General features: G+C 50.1%; 6 protein-coding genes across 6 annotated transcripts; 3 read left to right on the plus strand and 3 right to left on the minus strand.

The window, feature by feature from the left end:
• Nucleotides 1–408: 408 nt before the first annotated feature.
• Nucleotides 409–1922, plus strand: mpkA (mitogen-activated serine/threonine-protein kinase SLT2; the record flags this gene model as incomplete). The annotated part of the gene is made up of 5 exons (XM_056878800.1): nucleotides 409–521; nucleotides 592–724; nucleotides 781–847; nucleotides 903–1217; nucleotides 1282–1922. The coding sequence occupies 5 exons, from the start codon at nucleotides 409–411 to the stop codon at nucleotides 1920–1922; spliced, it is 1269 nt and encodes a 422-aa protein (XP_056724119.1).
• Nucleotides 1923–2665: 743 nt separating this feature from the next.
• N7487_011071 (uncharacterized protein) lies at nucleotides 2666–7288 on the minus strand (the record flags this gene model as incomplete). Its single annotated transcript, XM_056878801.1, is given in 5 exon segments — nucleotides 2666–2783; nucleotides 4981–5575; nucleotides 5619–6768; nucleotides 6785–7005; nucleotides 7138–7288. 5 exon segments carry the CDS (start codon nucleotides 7286–7288, stop codon nucleotides 2666–2668), a joined length of 2235 nt encoding a protein of 744 aa, XP_056724120.1.
• Nucleotides 7289–8151: 863 nt separating this feature from the next.
• Nucleotides 8152–8512, plus strand: N7487_011072 (uncharacterized protein; the record flags this gene model as incomplete). The annotated part of the gene is made up of 2 exons (XM_056878802.1): nucleotides 8152–8201; nucleotides 8230–8512. The coding sequence occupies 2 exons, from the start codon at nucleotides 8152–8154 to the stop codon at nucleotides 8510–8512; spliced, it is 333 nt and encodes a 110-aa protein (XP_056724121.1).
• A 292-nt stretch (nucleotides 8513–8804) lies between these two features.
• Nucleotides 8805–10177, minus strand: N7487_011073 (metal homeostatis BSD2 family protein; the record flags this gene model as incomplete). The annotated part of the gene is made up of 3 exons (XM_056878803.1): nucleotides 10020–10177; nucleotides 9448–9933; nucleotides 8805–9383 (listed from the first exon to the last, which is right to left on the minus strand). The coding sequence occupies exons 1-3, from the start codon at nucleotides 10041–10043 to the stop codon at nucleotides 8805–8807; spliced, it is 1089 nt and encodes a 362-aa protein (XP_056724122.1). The 5' UTR covers nucleotides 10044–10177.
• Nucleotides 10178–10275: 98 nt separating this feature from the next.
• On the plus strand, nucleotides 10276–10766 carry N7487_011074 (ubiquinol-cytochrome c reductase complex assembly factor 2; the record flags this gene model as incomplete). The annotated part of the gene is made up of 2 exons (XM_056878804.1): nucleotides 10276–10322; nucleotides 10422–10766. The coding sequence occupies exons 1-2, from the start codon at nucleotides 10308–10310 to the stop codon at nucleotides 10764–10766; spliced, it is 360 nt and encodes a 119-aa protein (XP_056724123.1). The 5' UTR covers nucleotides 10276–10307.
• A 329-nt stretch (nucleotides 10767–11095) lies between these two features.
• On the minus strand, nucleotides 11096–12772 carry N7487_011075 (3-oxoacid CoA-transferase; the record flags this gene model as incomplete). The annotated part of the gene is made up of 3 exons (XM_056878805.1): nucleotides 11096–11409; nucleotides 11467–12646; nucleotides 12710–12772. 3 exons carry the CDS (start codon nucleotides 12770–12772, stop codon nucleotides 11096–11098), a joined length of 1557 nt encoding a protein of 518 aa, XP_056724124.1.
• Nucleotides 12773–12879: the final 107 nt, after the last annotated feature.

The following is a 12879-nucleotide window of genomic DNA, read 5'->3' on the forward strand; positions in this document are numbered from 1 at the left end:
GTTACATAGTAATATGTACTCCGTAGTGTAAGGTGCATGCAGATAGTCTACAAAGAAATCCCCTCTATTTCACCTTTCACCCTTTCATGACAAAATCAATCCTTGGGTATTCAAGAATTCCAAGTCTTCCCTAGTTGATCTTTTTGTTAAATTTCGAAAGTGTTTCTTTGATGGAAATTCATTCCAAACAACCCAAAGAGTGGACTAAACACTTTTTTTACGTGGATCACCCGCGGGGACTGCGGGGCTGAATCCCATCACACTTCTCACAACTCCATCACCCTTTTTTTCCCCCTTCAACCTCTCTCTTTTTGCTTTTTAAGACTCTGCACCCTCGTTAATTCCATATTTCTCCGTCGCTTTGCCTTCCCTCCAACATTCTACGACTCTACGACGCGACAACTCGCCATGGCTGATTTACAAGGTCGCAAGGTCTTCAAGGTTTTCAACCAGGACTTTATCGTGAGCGAGCAATACAATGTGACAAAGGAGCTTGGTCAGGGAGCCTACGGCATCGTGTGGTAGGTATTTCAGACAGCAAGTGTGGACGCTGGAGGACACTGGAGAGACACATGTGCTGATAGTCCTAAGCGCTGCAACCAACGTGCAGACCGGCGAGGGCGTCGCCGTCAAGAAGGTCACCAATGTCTTCAGCAAGAAGATCCTAGCCAAGCGGGCTTTGCGAGAGATCAAGCTGCTCCAGCATTTCCGTGGCCATCGCAATGTAGGCAGCAGCTCAACCTTATCAATACCTTAGTACCCGCTAACTCAGCCCTCCAGATCACATGCCTGTACGATATGGATATTCCCCGACCGGACAACTTTAACGAAACATATCTCTATGAGGGTAGGTGCTGCTCTGCTGTTTTATATCGGATAGAGCTGGACTGATAATCCTGCAGAGTTGATGGAATGTGATCTCGCTGCTATCATCCGCTCCGGTCAGCCGTTGACCGATGCCCACTTCCAATCCTTCATCTACCAGATTCTCTGTGGTCTCAAGTACATCCACTCGGCCAACGTCCTGCACCGTGATCTCAAACCCGGTAACCTGCTAGTCAATGCCGACTGCGAGCTCAAGATTTGTGACTTCGGCCTGGCTCGTGGTTTCTCTATTGACCCGGAGGAGAATGCAGGCTACATGACCGAGTACGTCGCAACCAGATGGTACCGTGCGCCGGAGATCATGTTGAGCTTCCAAAGCTATACCAAAGCAAGTACGTAACGCCACCCCGTAATTTTGCCACCCAAGCAGAGTCCCCGCTAACCCCACATCTATAGTTGACGTATGGTCCGTGGGCTGCATCCTTGCCGAGCTCCTCGGCGGCCGACCCTTCTTCAAGGGTCGCGACTACGTTGACCAGCTGAATCAGATCTTGCACTACCTGGGCACACCGAACGAGGAAACCCTGGCACGCATTGGTTCCCCTCGCGCCCAAGAGTACGTGCGCAATCTGCCCTTCATGCCCAAGGTCGCCTTCAAGCAGCTGTTCCCTCAAGCCAACCCCGATGCGTTGGACCTGTTGGACCGCATGTTGGCATTCGATCCGTCGTCTCGTATCTCTGTCGAGGAGGCTCTCGAGCACCCCTACCTGCACATCTGGCACGACGCCTCTGACGAGCCAAACTGTCCCACGACCTTCGACTTCCACTTCGAGGTCGTCGACGAAGTCCCCGACATGCGCAAGATGATTCTCGACGAGGTCATCCGCTTCCGCGCTACCGTCCGCCAGCAATCGCAGGCGCACGCCGCCCAGCAGCAGCAGATCGCTCAGCAGACTAACATCCCCATCCCGGATAACCAACAGGGTCCTTGGAAGACCGAGGATCCCCGACCCCAGGAGGCTACCGCTGGCGGTGGTTACAACCCTAATGACTTGGAATCCTCGCTGCAGCGCGGCATGGACGTGCATCACCGTTGATACCTTTTGTTTTCTGCCTTTTTTCTCGACTTGTTGGTTGTTCGGCGCGTTGAATCCAATGTCTTCTATCGCGCCCTGCATGTTGATCTAATTTAGCCAAGAGATACCTTCCGAGAAACAAAAAAGACTGGGACGATTTACATGGGGTTTTCTTTCCATTTTTCATTAACTGCGCTATCTCGAACTCGACATTCTCATCTCTATCTGTTCTGCGGTCTGCTCTTCCCCCAATTTCATAGGTTTTGGATTGTGTCTGCGTTCCCTATTTCCTTTTCGTATGACCTTCTGAATCCTTTCACTACTTCCACAGCTTCAAGGTGCTGTTGGTTTGGGATCCTGGATATGATACTTCATTACTCTGTGCATTGCATCTCAGGTAGGTTTATCACTAGATACATAGATTGCCAATCAAGTCTCCCCCTCATCAGGTCTCTATCAATAAAGATCCATCTAAACCAGACATAATTCAAATCCATTAGCTTTTGTACCTATTCTCGATACCTACAAGGATTTGGCTGTACATTACCATAACTATATGAGGTGTTTGCTAAGCTACTAACCCCTCTCTTTCCAACTCTATCATAACCGAACTACCTTCACCCATTAATTGCTAAGAACCAGATATACCTGGAGAGTTGTAAACAAAGAAACCCAGCCACGTGCCAAGCCACGTGCCTGCCACCCGAAAGCACCTACCTAAATGGGAAGGTCCCTAGACGGTAACTTTATACCGAAAAGTGAGGTTATAATGAACTGAACGAATCCATACATCGCCCTTCGGGGCATATGGTCAAATGAAAATATACAGAGAAGATTAGCATGGCCCCTGCACTAAGGATGACACGCTCAATCAAAGAGAAGCTACCTTTTTTTTTTTTTTTTTCTTGACATTCGATTTCGAGGCTATACGAATGTGGGTCCTTTTGATGAAATGTGATTGGTCTTACGCTATTGGGGAATCGAAATCACGTGCGTAGATCCAACGGCCGGGTTTCGAATGACGTTGGCGACGAATCCACTTTTGTATTTTATTTTTTGGATCTGCAATTTAGGGTTATGCAATGTACAGTGGTGTTCCATGAGTATTTGACCTTGGGTACTTCGGCCGTGGGCCCACTTTGTAGGCCCACTTTTAATATTGCCAGGCAGAAACCTCGAAAATTCAATCCAATTTAATAGCTAGTATGCCAACCTTCATATTTAATAACATCAGCAACTCTATGAGGCATAGTATCAGATAGATGCTTAAACATCTCAATATATAGCCCCTCCCAAGCTTCCTGGGCAGCGTCGACTAGTAGATCAAGCGTAGTTTCGTTATTTGGGAGCTGTATTAGCTCAGGGTGTCGCTTCAGTATTTCGGCCTTTAGGAGCGCCCATAGGTTCTCAATTGGATTCAAATCGGGCGAATAGGGAGGCCACTCCATAATATCACATCCAAGCTCATTAAGAGTCCCCTGAATGATATAGGCAGTGTGTACCGGTGCGTTATCTTGTTGAAAAATAGCATCTTGATCAATACTATTAAGAAGTATTGGAAGAACACGCCGGTAAAGCTCTTCAATAGTCCGAGATGAAACACCACCGCGGCGAGACTGAGGATCACCAAATAATGGAATTAAACCAGAGCGTCGCGGAAGACCAGAAAAGGCAGCCCAAAACATCTGTTTAATCTGTTTTCCACGGGTTGGTATCATTTGGACTTGATGGCCCTCTTCTTCGTGCTCCCAAAGCTGGTCCTTTGGACGGGTAAATGTCCATTCTCGACGCTGACCGATACCACGTTCAATAGTACACTCATCAGACCAATACACACGGGCCCAATCCTCAGAAGTGAAGTGCTCATATCTTCGCGCCCAAGTAAGGCGTTTTTCAGCAGATAGAGGTGTTAAAGTAGGCCGTTGCATTTTCCGCCACTTTCGAAGGCCCATTTCATGGGTCAGCCGCCAAATTGAGGTACGTTTAACCTTATAATCGACCTCTGCGAGTAGGTCTGCGACTAAGATTGACGGGTTTTGTTGTATAGTCTCATATATATGGTCACGGTCGTCTTCAGTAAGCTTCCTTGGCCCCCTGAGCGTGCTAAAGACTGTTGCTTTTGACGCTTTGACTCTTGAGTAAGAGTATACTGAATAGTTGAGCGTGGAATATCTGGAAATCGCTTCTTTTTTATAGTTGTTGCACCCCAACCATTGGTACTATGCAGTTCACAGATCTTAGCTCTAGTAAGACAGTCAAGCTCTGGGCCTCTTTTCCCACGTATAGGAGGCATGTTTTAGTATATAGAATAAGAAAACAGTGCGAAAATCTCTTCAAAACGCGTTAATATACAGCGCATATGCTAGCGTGTTTAGGACGCGCGAGATTTAATATACTAATACAGTAGGCGGTCTAGAATGGCGGTCAGATCCTAAGGTGGGACCCGAAGTACCCAAGGTCAAATACTCATGGAACACCACTGTACGGAGTATGTGCTTACTATCATCCCACCGGAATTTCTAGATATATGATCTTCTTGTACGGGTCGTAGGTGGATTTATTGTAAAAGTTGAGTTATATCGTACATTGTTAACTATCTGTGAAGGTTTTAATTGACTATCAAGAGCAAAACTAGAGAAGTTCAACCTTGATATACCAGCACTTTCTAAGGTTGAACTACATGCAGGAGGTCATGCTGTATCTTTGACAGATACCTCTACCAGTGCTGGTGCAGAAGTACATGGCACGAATGAGTGGGCCGATTTAGTGATACTGCGTGAGCCATGAGAATCTTCTTAAAATATATTGATTGCAAGCGTTGGAAATAGCATCAAGGCATACACGACAAAGGGATAACTAGACTAGAGGAAACATACACAAGGATAAAGAAAAGAACCAGAAGAGAAGAAATTAAATTCATGTATTCATATACGATGTTATCGCAAAAGTAACCGACTATATAGTAGACACAAGCCTCACAAACTAAGCCAGGATTTTTTTGATACCAAGACCAAGACCAAGACAAAGACAAAGGCTAAGACTAAAACTAGGTAAGATCAATATATCTCAATAATAATACCCTCTCCACCAAACAGCCATGCAAGCCGCAACAACCAGATCAAGCATTTTAATCCCCTCATCTTCAATAACCAACTTGCCCAGTTTCGCACTCTTCCCCCTTAATCCACCACCAGCAGGCTCCCTAGCAAGCGAGAAATCCAAGCGATCCTCATCAGAATCATGATCCAAATCCCCACCACTACTATTACTCGTACTGCGGTGGTGGGAAACTGGGTGGAACTGGCTCTGGCGCGCGAAACGTTGCGCGCGCATAGAGGTTTTGCGGAGGAGAGTTGAGGGGCTCATATTTGCGCGCGAGGCCGTGGGCGTTGAGGCGGGGAGAGTTGGTGGATGTGAGCCTGGGCCTGTGTGCGCCCGCGGCCGGGAATAGGTGTTTGGGTTTAGGAGTTGGGAGAGGGAGTTGCGCTTTGTAGATGTGTAGCTGTTGTTAGAGGAGGATGGTTCGAGTGGTCCTCCATCGTAGTTGTTGTTGTCGTTTGGGTTGTCGTTCAGGCGGGGGAGGGATTGGGTTTGGATTTGGCTTTGCGTGAAGGGGGACAGGTGGTTTGGATGGGGTTTGTGGGTTGCATGGTGGACGTGCGAGTGGAGATTTGCTGCTTGGAAGGGAGTGTTGAAACGGAGCTCGGCCACAGTTACGGCAGGGGGGTGCTTCTGCTTCGCCGTTGGGGGGAACGAAGCCGCCGGGTGTTGGAATCATGTGTTTGCATTTGAGACTTCGGCCGTTCACGCTGTTTGTAAAGGTACATGTGCCATTCCAAGGAGAAGTGAAGACGTAATAACCGCTTTTCAGTTTGGATAGGACATCTGGGGTGTGGCTGTTGCTGCCATCTGCGGCAACAGAATCGTCGAATGGCTTTGATACGCAGAGTTGGCGGTGGAACTTGCGTGGGCCGGTTGGCTGCTGCTTTTGTTGCTCGGTGGCTAAGGACTGGGCAATGGCAGAGGTGGGTAGGCGTCCAATTCCCGTCGGGATATTACCTGCAACGCTGGATAATGAAGGCATTTCATTTGAGCCCGCGAACCTATTATATCCCGGCGTGGAGATCTCGATATCGACGGTGTTGCGGTCCATTCGGGGGGTTGATATAGTTGCCACATTCCATTGTGTACCAGAGGTGGGATCACGTCGAATGAGCGTGATATGAAAGCCAGCATTGCTAGGAGGGTTGCCATGTGCGTTTCTATGCCGGTTAGGAGATTGCCTCGGGCTTCCTAATGGCGATTCGGTACGGTTATGCGAAGAACGTGGCCGAAAATGCGGTCTAGAAGAGTCAAGGCTATGACGGCCAGCCGACAGTGCCTCGTACTTTGCCTCATACTTCTCCTTCCAGTTTTCTCCCCGGGTTTGCAATTGTTCGGTAAATGCGCTCCATCGGGATGTCCTTTTAGACGGGTCTTCGCCTGTTGCGGAATTGGCCCATGGCTCTTCACCAGGCGGTAAGGGGGGCAAAGGTCGCTGCGGCGCACCGCTCTTACCACCCGATTCTACCGATACTCCTCCAGGGATGTTATTATTCAAAGGAGGCTGTATGTTGGCGACTGGAGTCCCAGAAAAAGATACATTCTCCGCAGTAACCTGCGGCATATGGATTGGCCGTGGTGGCAAGGTCGGAGAAGCAGTGGAATCCTGCGACACTAAAATTGGACGTGGCGGTAAGGCCGGAGAAGCAATATCATCCTGCAGCACAGGGATTGGACGTGAAGGCAAGGCGGGGGGGAGCAGTGGCATCCTGTTGAGGCGGTGCCGGCAAAGGCTCGGGTTTGGGGTCCCCTCCTCCTCCACCAACTGGTTTCCGGCGCACATTGTTCAACCGCACGAACTCGCGTTGTGCTGGGTCATCGGCGTCCGCTTTCTCGAGGCGCTCCTTGCGTAATTGGGCCTGCTCTTGGCGCTCTTCCTCCACTTCCTTGAGCAGGGTATCATCGTCGGGAGTCGCGACATGGAGGTAGTAAAGAGAGGCGTTGATAGCCTCAGCGGAGACACTGGATTTCGTCGGTGGTTTGAGAGGTGAGAGGAAAATGTCTGCATATTAAAATAGTGGTCAGTTATGATTTACCTTCGTTTGGTTGTCAAAGCACGATGATGCGCAAGTATAGGACTTTCAAGAGCGAAAGACAGAGAGCGAAATGTCAATATTGTGGAATTGATTCATACCTTTGCTTCCTGGTACGCGCACAATGTAGAGAGAGAGTGGTTCGTGCTTCTCATGGGTAGGATTTCGCGGGTAGGCGGGGGGATTTGATGCGATATTGGTGACCGACGACAGTGATCGTGCCTCGACGGGGGTTTGAGGAATGGTAGACATTGCGGACAAGGCCGCGATCCACCCCGACAAGAAACACAGGTAAATAATTGAAAGGCTGAGGTTATGTTGAGTTGAAGTTGGTAAATAAACAATGGGGCTCTCGGTAATGGGCGGAGGTGGTCCTTCCGCCGGAAGGGCGCCTGGTTTAATTCTGAATTCTCTTCTGTTCGTTTTACTGATTTCTGTTCATCAGTGGGGTGAAGTTGCACAGGCAAGACATAAAGAGACGCAAGGACAAGGAACAAGGATATAATGCTGCCTATTGTGGCGCAGTACGCGGCATCCTTCCAAGGTTGGGCCTTGATTACGTTGGGATTCCCTACAACTTCCAACATTCTGCTTGCAATATTGTTGGTAGAATCCAAATTCACTGCAATTGATACCGAAAATAACCGGCTGTTTGGCCCAGAAATGGTCGCCGAACGCCTAAAAGACATCCATGACTGAGAGAAATTCAACAAGGACCTGCGCCATTTCCACTAACCTCCACCTCATCTACAATGGCATCTATATTGGATATCCCGGGCAGCAACCTCCCAAACCCCTTCTCTAGGTCAATCCCAGTCCTTCTCACCCCTAGAAACCATTCCCCGACGTCAATACCAGCCGAGACATCTGCCAATCTTATCAACTCCGTAGCTACCTTGTCAGACCCGGCCCATACGCCTTGGGAGCTCAGGGACGCCCTTTTCACAGCCGTCGCCACCTCTTCAACTTCACACGACCCCCGCCTTACCCTCTCAATGCCCTACATGCAGCTTAACATACGCGCAAAATCCAATATCAGCAGCTAGATCGAAGCCGACGGAAGACTACATTAGCACACACACTGCTGCGGTTCAGCGCGCAGTGGCGCGACGTGCATGATATCCCCGAGGCCTGACGCGACTGGGACGGTGTGCGTGGTTCTGGGGTAACTATACTATTAGTACGTTAAGTAGCAGTGACGGAGAGTACGTTCTCCGTTTCTGCGTATTCTCAGCTGCGACTCTGAAAGCAACTAAAGGTAAAGGGAACGTGCATCCTATATGGGTTCTCTTTGCGTGCCGCGTAGATGATAAGACGGAGCTGTGGCTGAGAGGTGGGCTGACGCGGGAGCGGTGGATATTGTGGGGGAAGAGGCTGAGGGCTTTGAGTATACAGGGAATATTAGAGGAGGAAACTGTGGCGGTGGTTGTAGAAGCTGCTGATATGGTAAGCGGCATTCTGGAAGACTCAACTTAGCGTATTGAGCTCCTTACTATGTTGTACATAAATATGCCAGCTGCTATTGTTGTTCATTGTTCATATATTTGGTATCTTCAGAATAGCTACACAGCCGGAAATAAAAGTAGAAGTAGAATGATCTGAAAAAAAAAAGGAAAAGAAAAAGAAAAATCGAAGGAATGCAATCCGGAGGCAGTACTCCTGGGGGGTGTCGATACAAAAAGAAACTCCATGCTACAACGCCAGACATTTCCATGTCCATATCCAGGCCCCGAAAAAAAAAGAGTGAAAATCCCATGTATACCCAATATTAGACAACAGTCTCGGACCGTTCACCTTCCGCAATGACCGGTACACCCAGACCACGATCCGGGCTCTGCAACACAAGCTGTTCATGACGTCGTGCCCGCAGGAAGTCACTGACCGCACGGATCAAAATGAACCAACCAACAATCATGAGAATGTATGAGATCCATTCACTGGTGGTGATGCCAGATATGGCGCCGCTTCCTCCGCTGCTCCCGCCCTCATTAACCGAGTTAGGGTCGAAGTTGTGGCTGTTGGGGTCAGGCGGAGGAACATATTCAGAGCTTCCAGGGTCGGAGCTCGAACTGTCGCTGCCGCCTTTCATGTAGAAGCCGTATTGAACAAGAGTAAGACCGAGACCCGCTCGGCTGCCGTTCTTTGCGGCATGGGTGGTGTGGAGGAGGTAGGTCAGCAAGAAGCCAACAAGCTGGAATGACATTGAGATCATGGCATTCCAGACAAATGAGAAAACAGATCCAACAGGCAGTCCATCGACATAGACCTCGTCGGACGAGATACCTGGAGCCACAATCGTGGTTTCCCAGTATGGCGGTGTCGCATCAGCGGCGGCTTCTTCGTATGACTAAATAACACATCAGTACACAAGTCTTTCAGGTATATCACAAAACTCTCAAATATCAACTTACAGGAGGAAGATCATCATTCTTCTCGCCCCGTTCCGGCTTGGCGGCAAGATTGGCAAAGACTCCATCGTTCGATGAGGCGATCTGCCGACTTGCTCCAGAAGCCGGTGTTGTGAAACTTGGTAAAATCGTCGGCCGTCTGAGAAGCCCCGGTTGAGTCGGATCCTGTACATCGATCCTCGACTCCGACGAGGACGCCGTGGCGGTATGACCGTTATCCGGGGGAGCCCGGAAGTCGGGGTCAGCTCGCATCAAGCGCTGTCTGTCATCCGGCTCATTATCATTATCGGACTCGTCTTCGTCGCCAAAGGCATCGGCCAGTGTCTGATCGTCATCGTTATGTTGTGGATCGTCGTGAAATAGCCGCCTCGCCGATGGTGACGACGAGCGGGACCCGGAACGGAAAGATGAAGGCGAAGAGTTGCTGTGTTCGGGTCGCGTGTTCAACGGATAGGAATGTGTTCCTTCCTCTTCATCTTGGGCATTCACCTATACATATAGTGGTCAGTGTCTTGTCGAGGGATCCCATCCGGGGCGGGCCTGTTCTGATAGGGGATCAGCGGGGGATTGCGTACCCGTGAATAGCGCTGCGAGCTCATGGCGAGCTGAGCGGGAAGCGACCCTGAATAGAATCAGAAAGGAAAATGAGACAGAAACAACTTAGGTTGGAAAGCAAAAATGATATAACAAGAGTACAAGGGGATGGGAAAATGTCGGGGTTGATGAAGAAGGCAACAGGAATGGATGTGGCTGATGATGCCTGATGCGCCAGGCCAAAATAGACTGTTCCCGTCTTCGCCTCAACTTTCCAAGGAAGATCCTTCCCCTATACCACAGTTATCTTGTGATATCTCTAATCCACCATGGCTAAAACACCTGTGAGTATCTTACCCAACATTCACATTATTCCATACAACACAATCGACAAACCTCCCTCAACATTCAATCCCAAAACAATCTCCTAACAAACTATCCAGACCCTAAGCCCGCGCTCCCTCCAAAGCCGCCTCACACACCTCCTCAAGCATTGGCCCTCGGATGCAGTCCGCCCAGCCTCGGTCTCCGTCCAATCCTACATTGAGTCTCGTCTCCAGCCAACAGACAAGTCCAGTCAAGCAATCTCCGAGTCCTCCGTGAATGCACTTGAATCGCTACTGAACAACCGCTACGCGCGCAAATATCCCATGCCAGAGAAGCTGCGCCGGCCAGCCAGTAACCCAGATCACTATGACAATGTCGTGCGTGAGTTTGCGGAGGCGCCAAACCGCGATTGGTTTGGCCGGTTAAAGAAGAGGCTGGCCGGTATTATCCGCTTGACGTGATGCTTCTGTTTTTGCTGTATGTATAGACTTTTGATTTTTTGACGTGGAAATCTTGGGGAAACTTGATTTATCATTGTCTCACTGGATTTGGGTCAGCATTATGGGGTTTTATTTGATGGGTTGCATGACTTGTACCAATACCTTTTCTCCTTTTTTTTGTTTATTGTATACCTACTATATTTTCTACTCAAAATGTACGAGATTTGTTCAGAGAAATGTTCTTCTTGATGCATATCCAGGATATGTCCATGGGAATGAATTTTGAAACAATCTAACTCCTAATTGCTATATACAAAACGCTTGAAGAATCATAGAATTTGCATGCAAATTTAAAGCATGGGCTTCAGGTCATCGGCGACCTTGAAGGGAGCATCGGTCTTAGCCTGGACCTCCTCGACAGTGACACCGTCGGCAATCTCAATAAGAGTCAGACCGTGGGAGAAGTCAACGTCGAAAACGCAGAGGTCAGTGATGATACGGCTGACACAGGCGGGTCCAGTCAGAGGGAACTCGCAGTTCTTGACAATCTTGGCGTTACCCTTCTTGTCGGTGTGTTCCATGGTCACGACGACCTTGGTGGCGGATGGGTTGGAGACCAAGTCCATGGCACCGCCGAAGCCCTTGATCTTACCGGGGAGCATCCCTGCGAGTAGAATGTTAGTTATATGCATAAAACGGAGGAAGCGGGGGAAAAACGTACAGTTGGCCAAGTCACCCTTGGCACTGACCTGCATGGCACCGAGGATGGTCAGGTCGATACGGCCGGAGCGGATCATGCCAAAGGACTCGTCGCTGCCGAAGCAGCTGGCACCGGGCTTGAGAGTGACAGTCTCCTTGCCGGCGTTGATGAGATCGGCATCCTCCTGACCCTGCTTGGGGTAAGGACCGAGACCGAGAATACCATTCTCAGACTGCAGGGTCACCTCGACGGAGGGGTCGACGAAGCTGGGAGCAAGCATGGGCATACCAATACCGAGGTTAGCGTACATGCCGTTCTTGAACTCCTTAGCGGCACGGCGGACGATACGCTCGCGCTTGTTGGCGGTATCACCCTTGCCGAGAGCAGAGGTGTCAGCGCCCTCCTCCTTGGCGAAGGTGAACTTCTCGATCTGCTTGGGGGTGGTGCTTTGGATGACACGCTTGACGTAGATACCGGGGAGGTGGACGGCAGCGGGATCGATCTCGCCGGGCTCGACGATGTGCTCAGCTTCGACGATGGTCATCTTGGCGTTACGGCCCATGGCACCGTTGAAGTTGGCGGCCGCGTAGCGGAACTGGCAGTTACCAAGCTTGTCGGCCTTCCAGGCCTTGACGAAAGCGTAGTCACCCTTGATCGACTCCTCCATGACGTAACTCTTGCCATCGAACACCTTGGTGTCACGCGGCTCACTGAACTTGGCGACTGTGCCGTCGGCATTGTGTCGCAGGGGCACCGCACCGGTCTGCACCACGGTACCGAAGGCGGCGGGTGTGTAGAACGCGGGGATTCCCGCACCGCCGGAACGGCACCGTTCAGCAAGAGTTCCCTGGGGAGTGAGCTCCAACTCAATCTCACCAGTGAGGTACATGCGCTCGAAGGTCTTGTTCTCGCCGACGTAAGAAGCAATCATCTTCTTGATCTGCTTGGACTTGAGGAGCAGACCGAGACCAGCTCCGTCTACACCGGCGTTGTTACTGGCCACGGTCAGGCCAGTGATTGAGGGGTTCTCCAGGACAGCGTTGATCAGTGAGTCGGGTACACCAGACAATCCGAATCCACCGGCAAGCAGGGTCGAGTTGGACTTCATGTCCTTGACAGCTAGTTCGGCGGAAGGGTAAACCTTGTTGATCTCACTTCGGCGGACACTGCTGGAGAATGCGCGGGCCATGAAACGTTGGTGCTGGTAAAAGGCAAGGCATGTCAATCCTCGCGATTCAAAATGAGCCATGAGCAAGCTACTTACCTGGGCTGGATTGGCCGAGAACTGACGCGCAAGGCGCAGACATGTCGCCACTTGAGAAGGCATAGCTAATGACTTCCAAATGAGAGATTGGATGTTAATATTAAAAAAAGTCCCAAGTGCACAGCAACTTATTAAAAGACCAAACACCCGTGGCAGCGGCAATAGCCACT

The sequence above is a fragment of the Penicillium crustosum genome (assembly GCF_028827405.1).
Source record: "Penicillium crustosum strain IBT 35664 chromosome Unknown utg000005l_segment0_segment0, whole genome shotgun sequence".
Lineage (NCBI taxonomy): Eukaryota > Fungi > Ascomycota > Eurotiomycetes > Eurotiales > Aspergillaceae > Penicillium > Penicillium crustosum.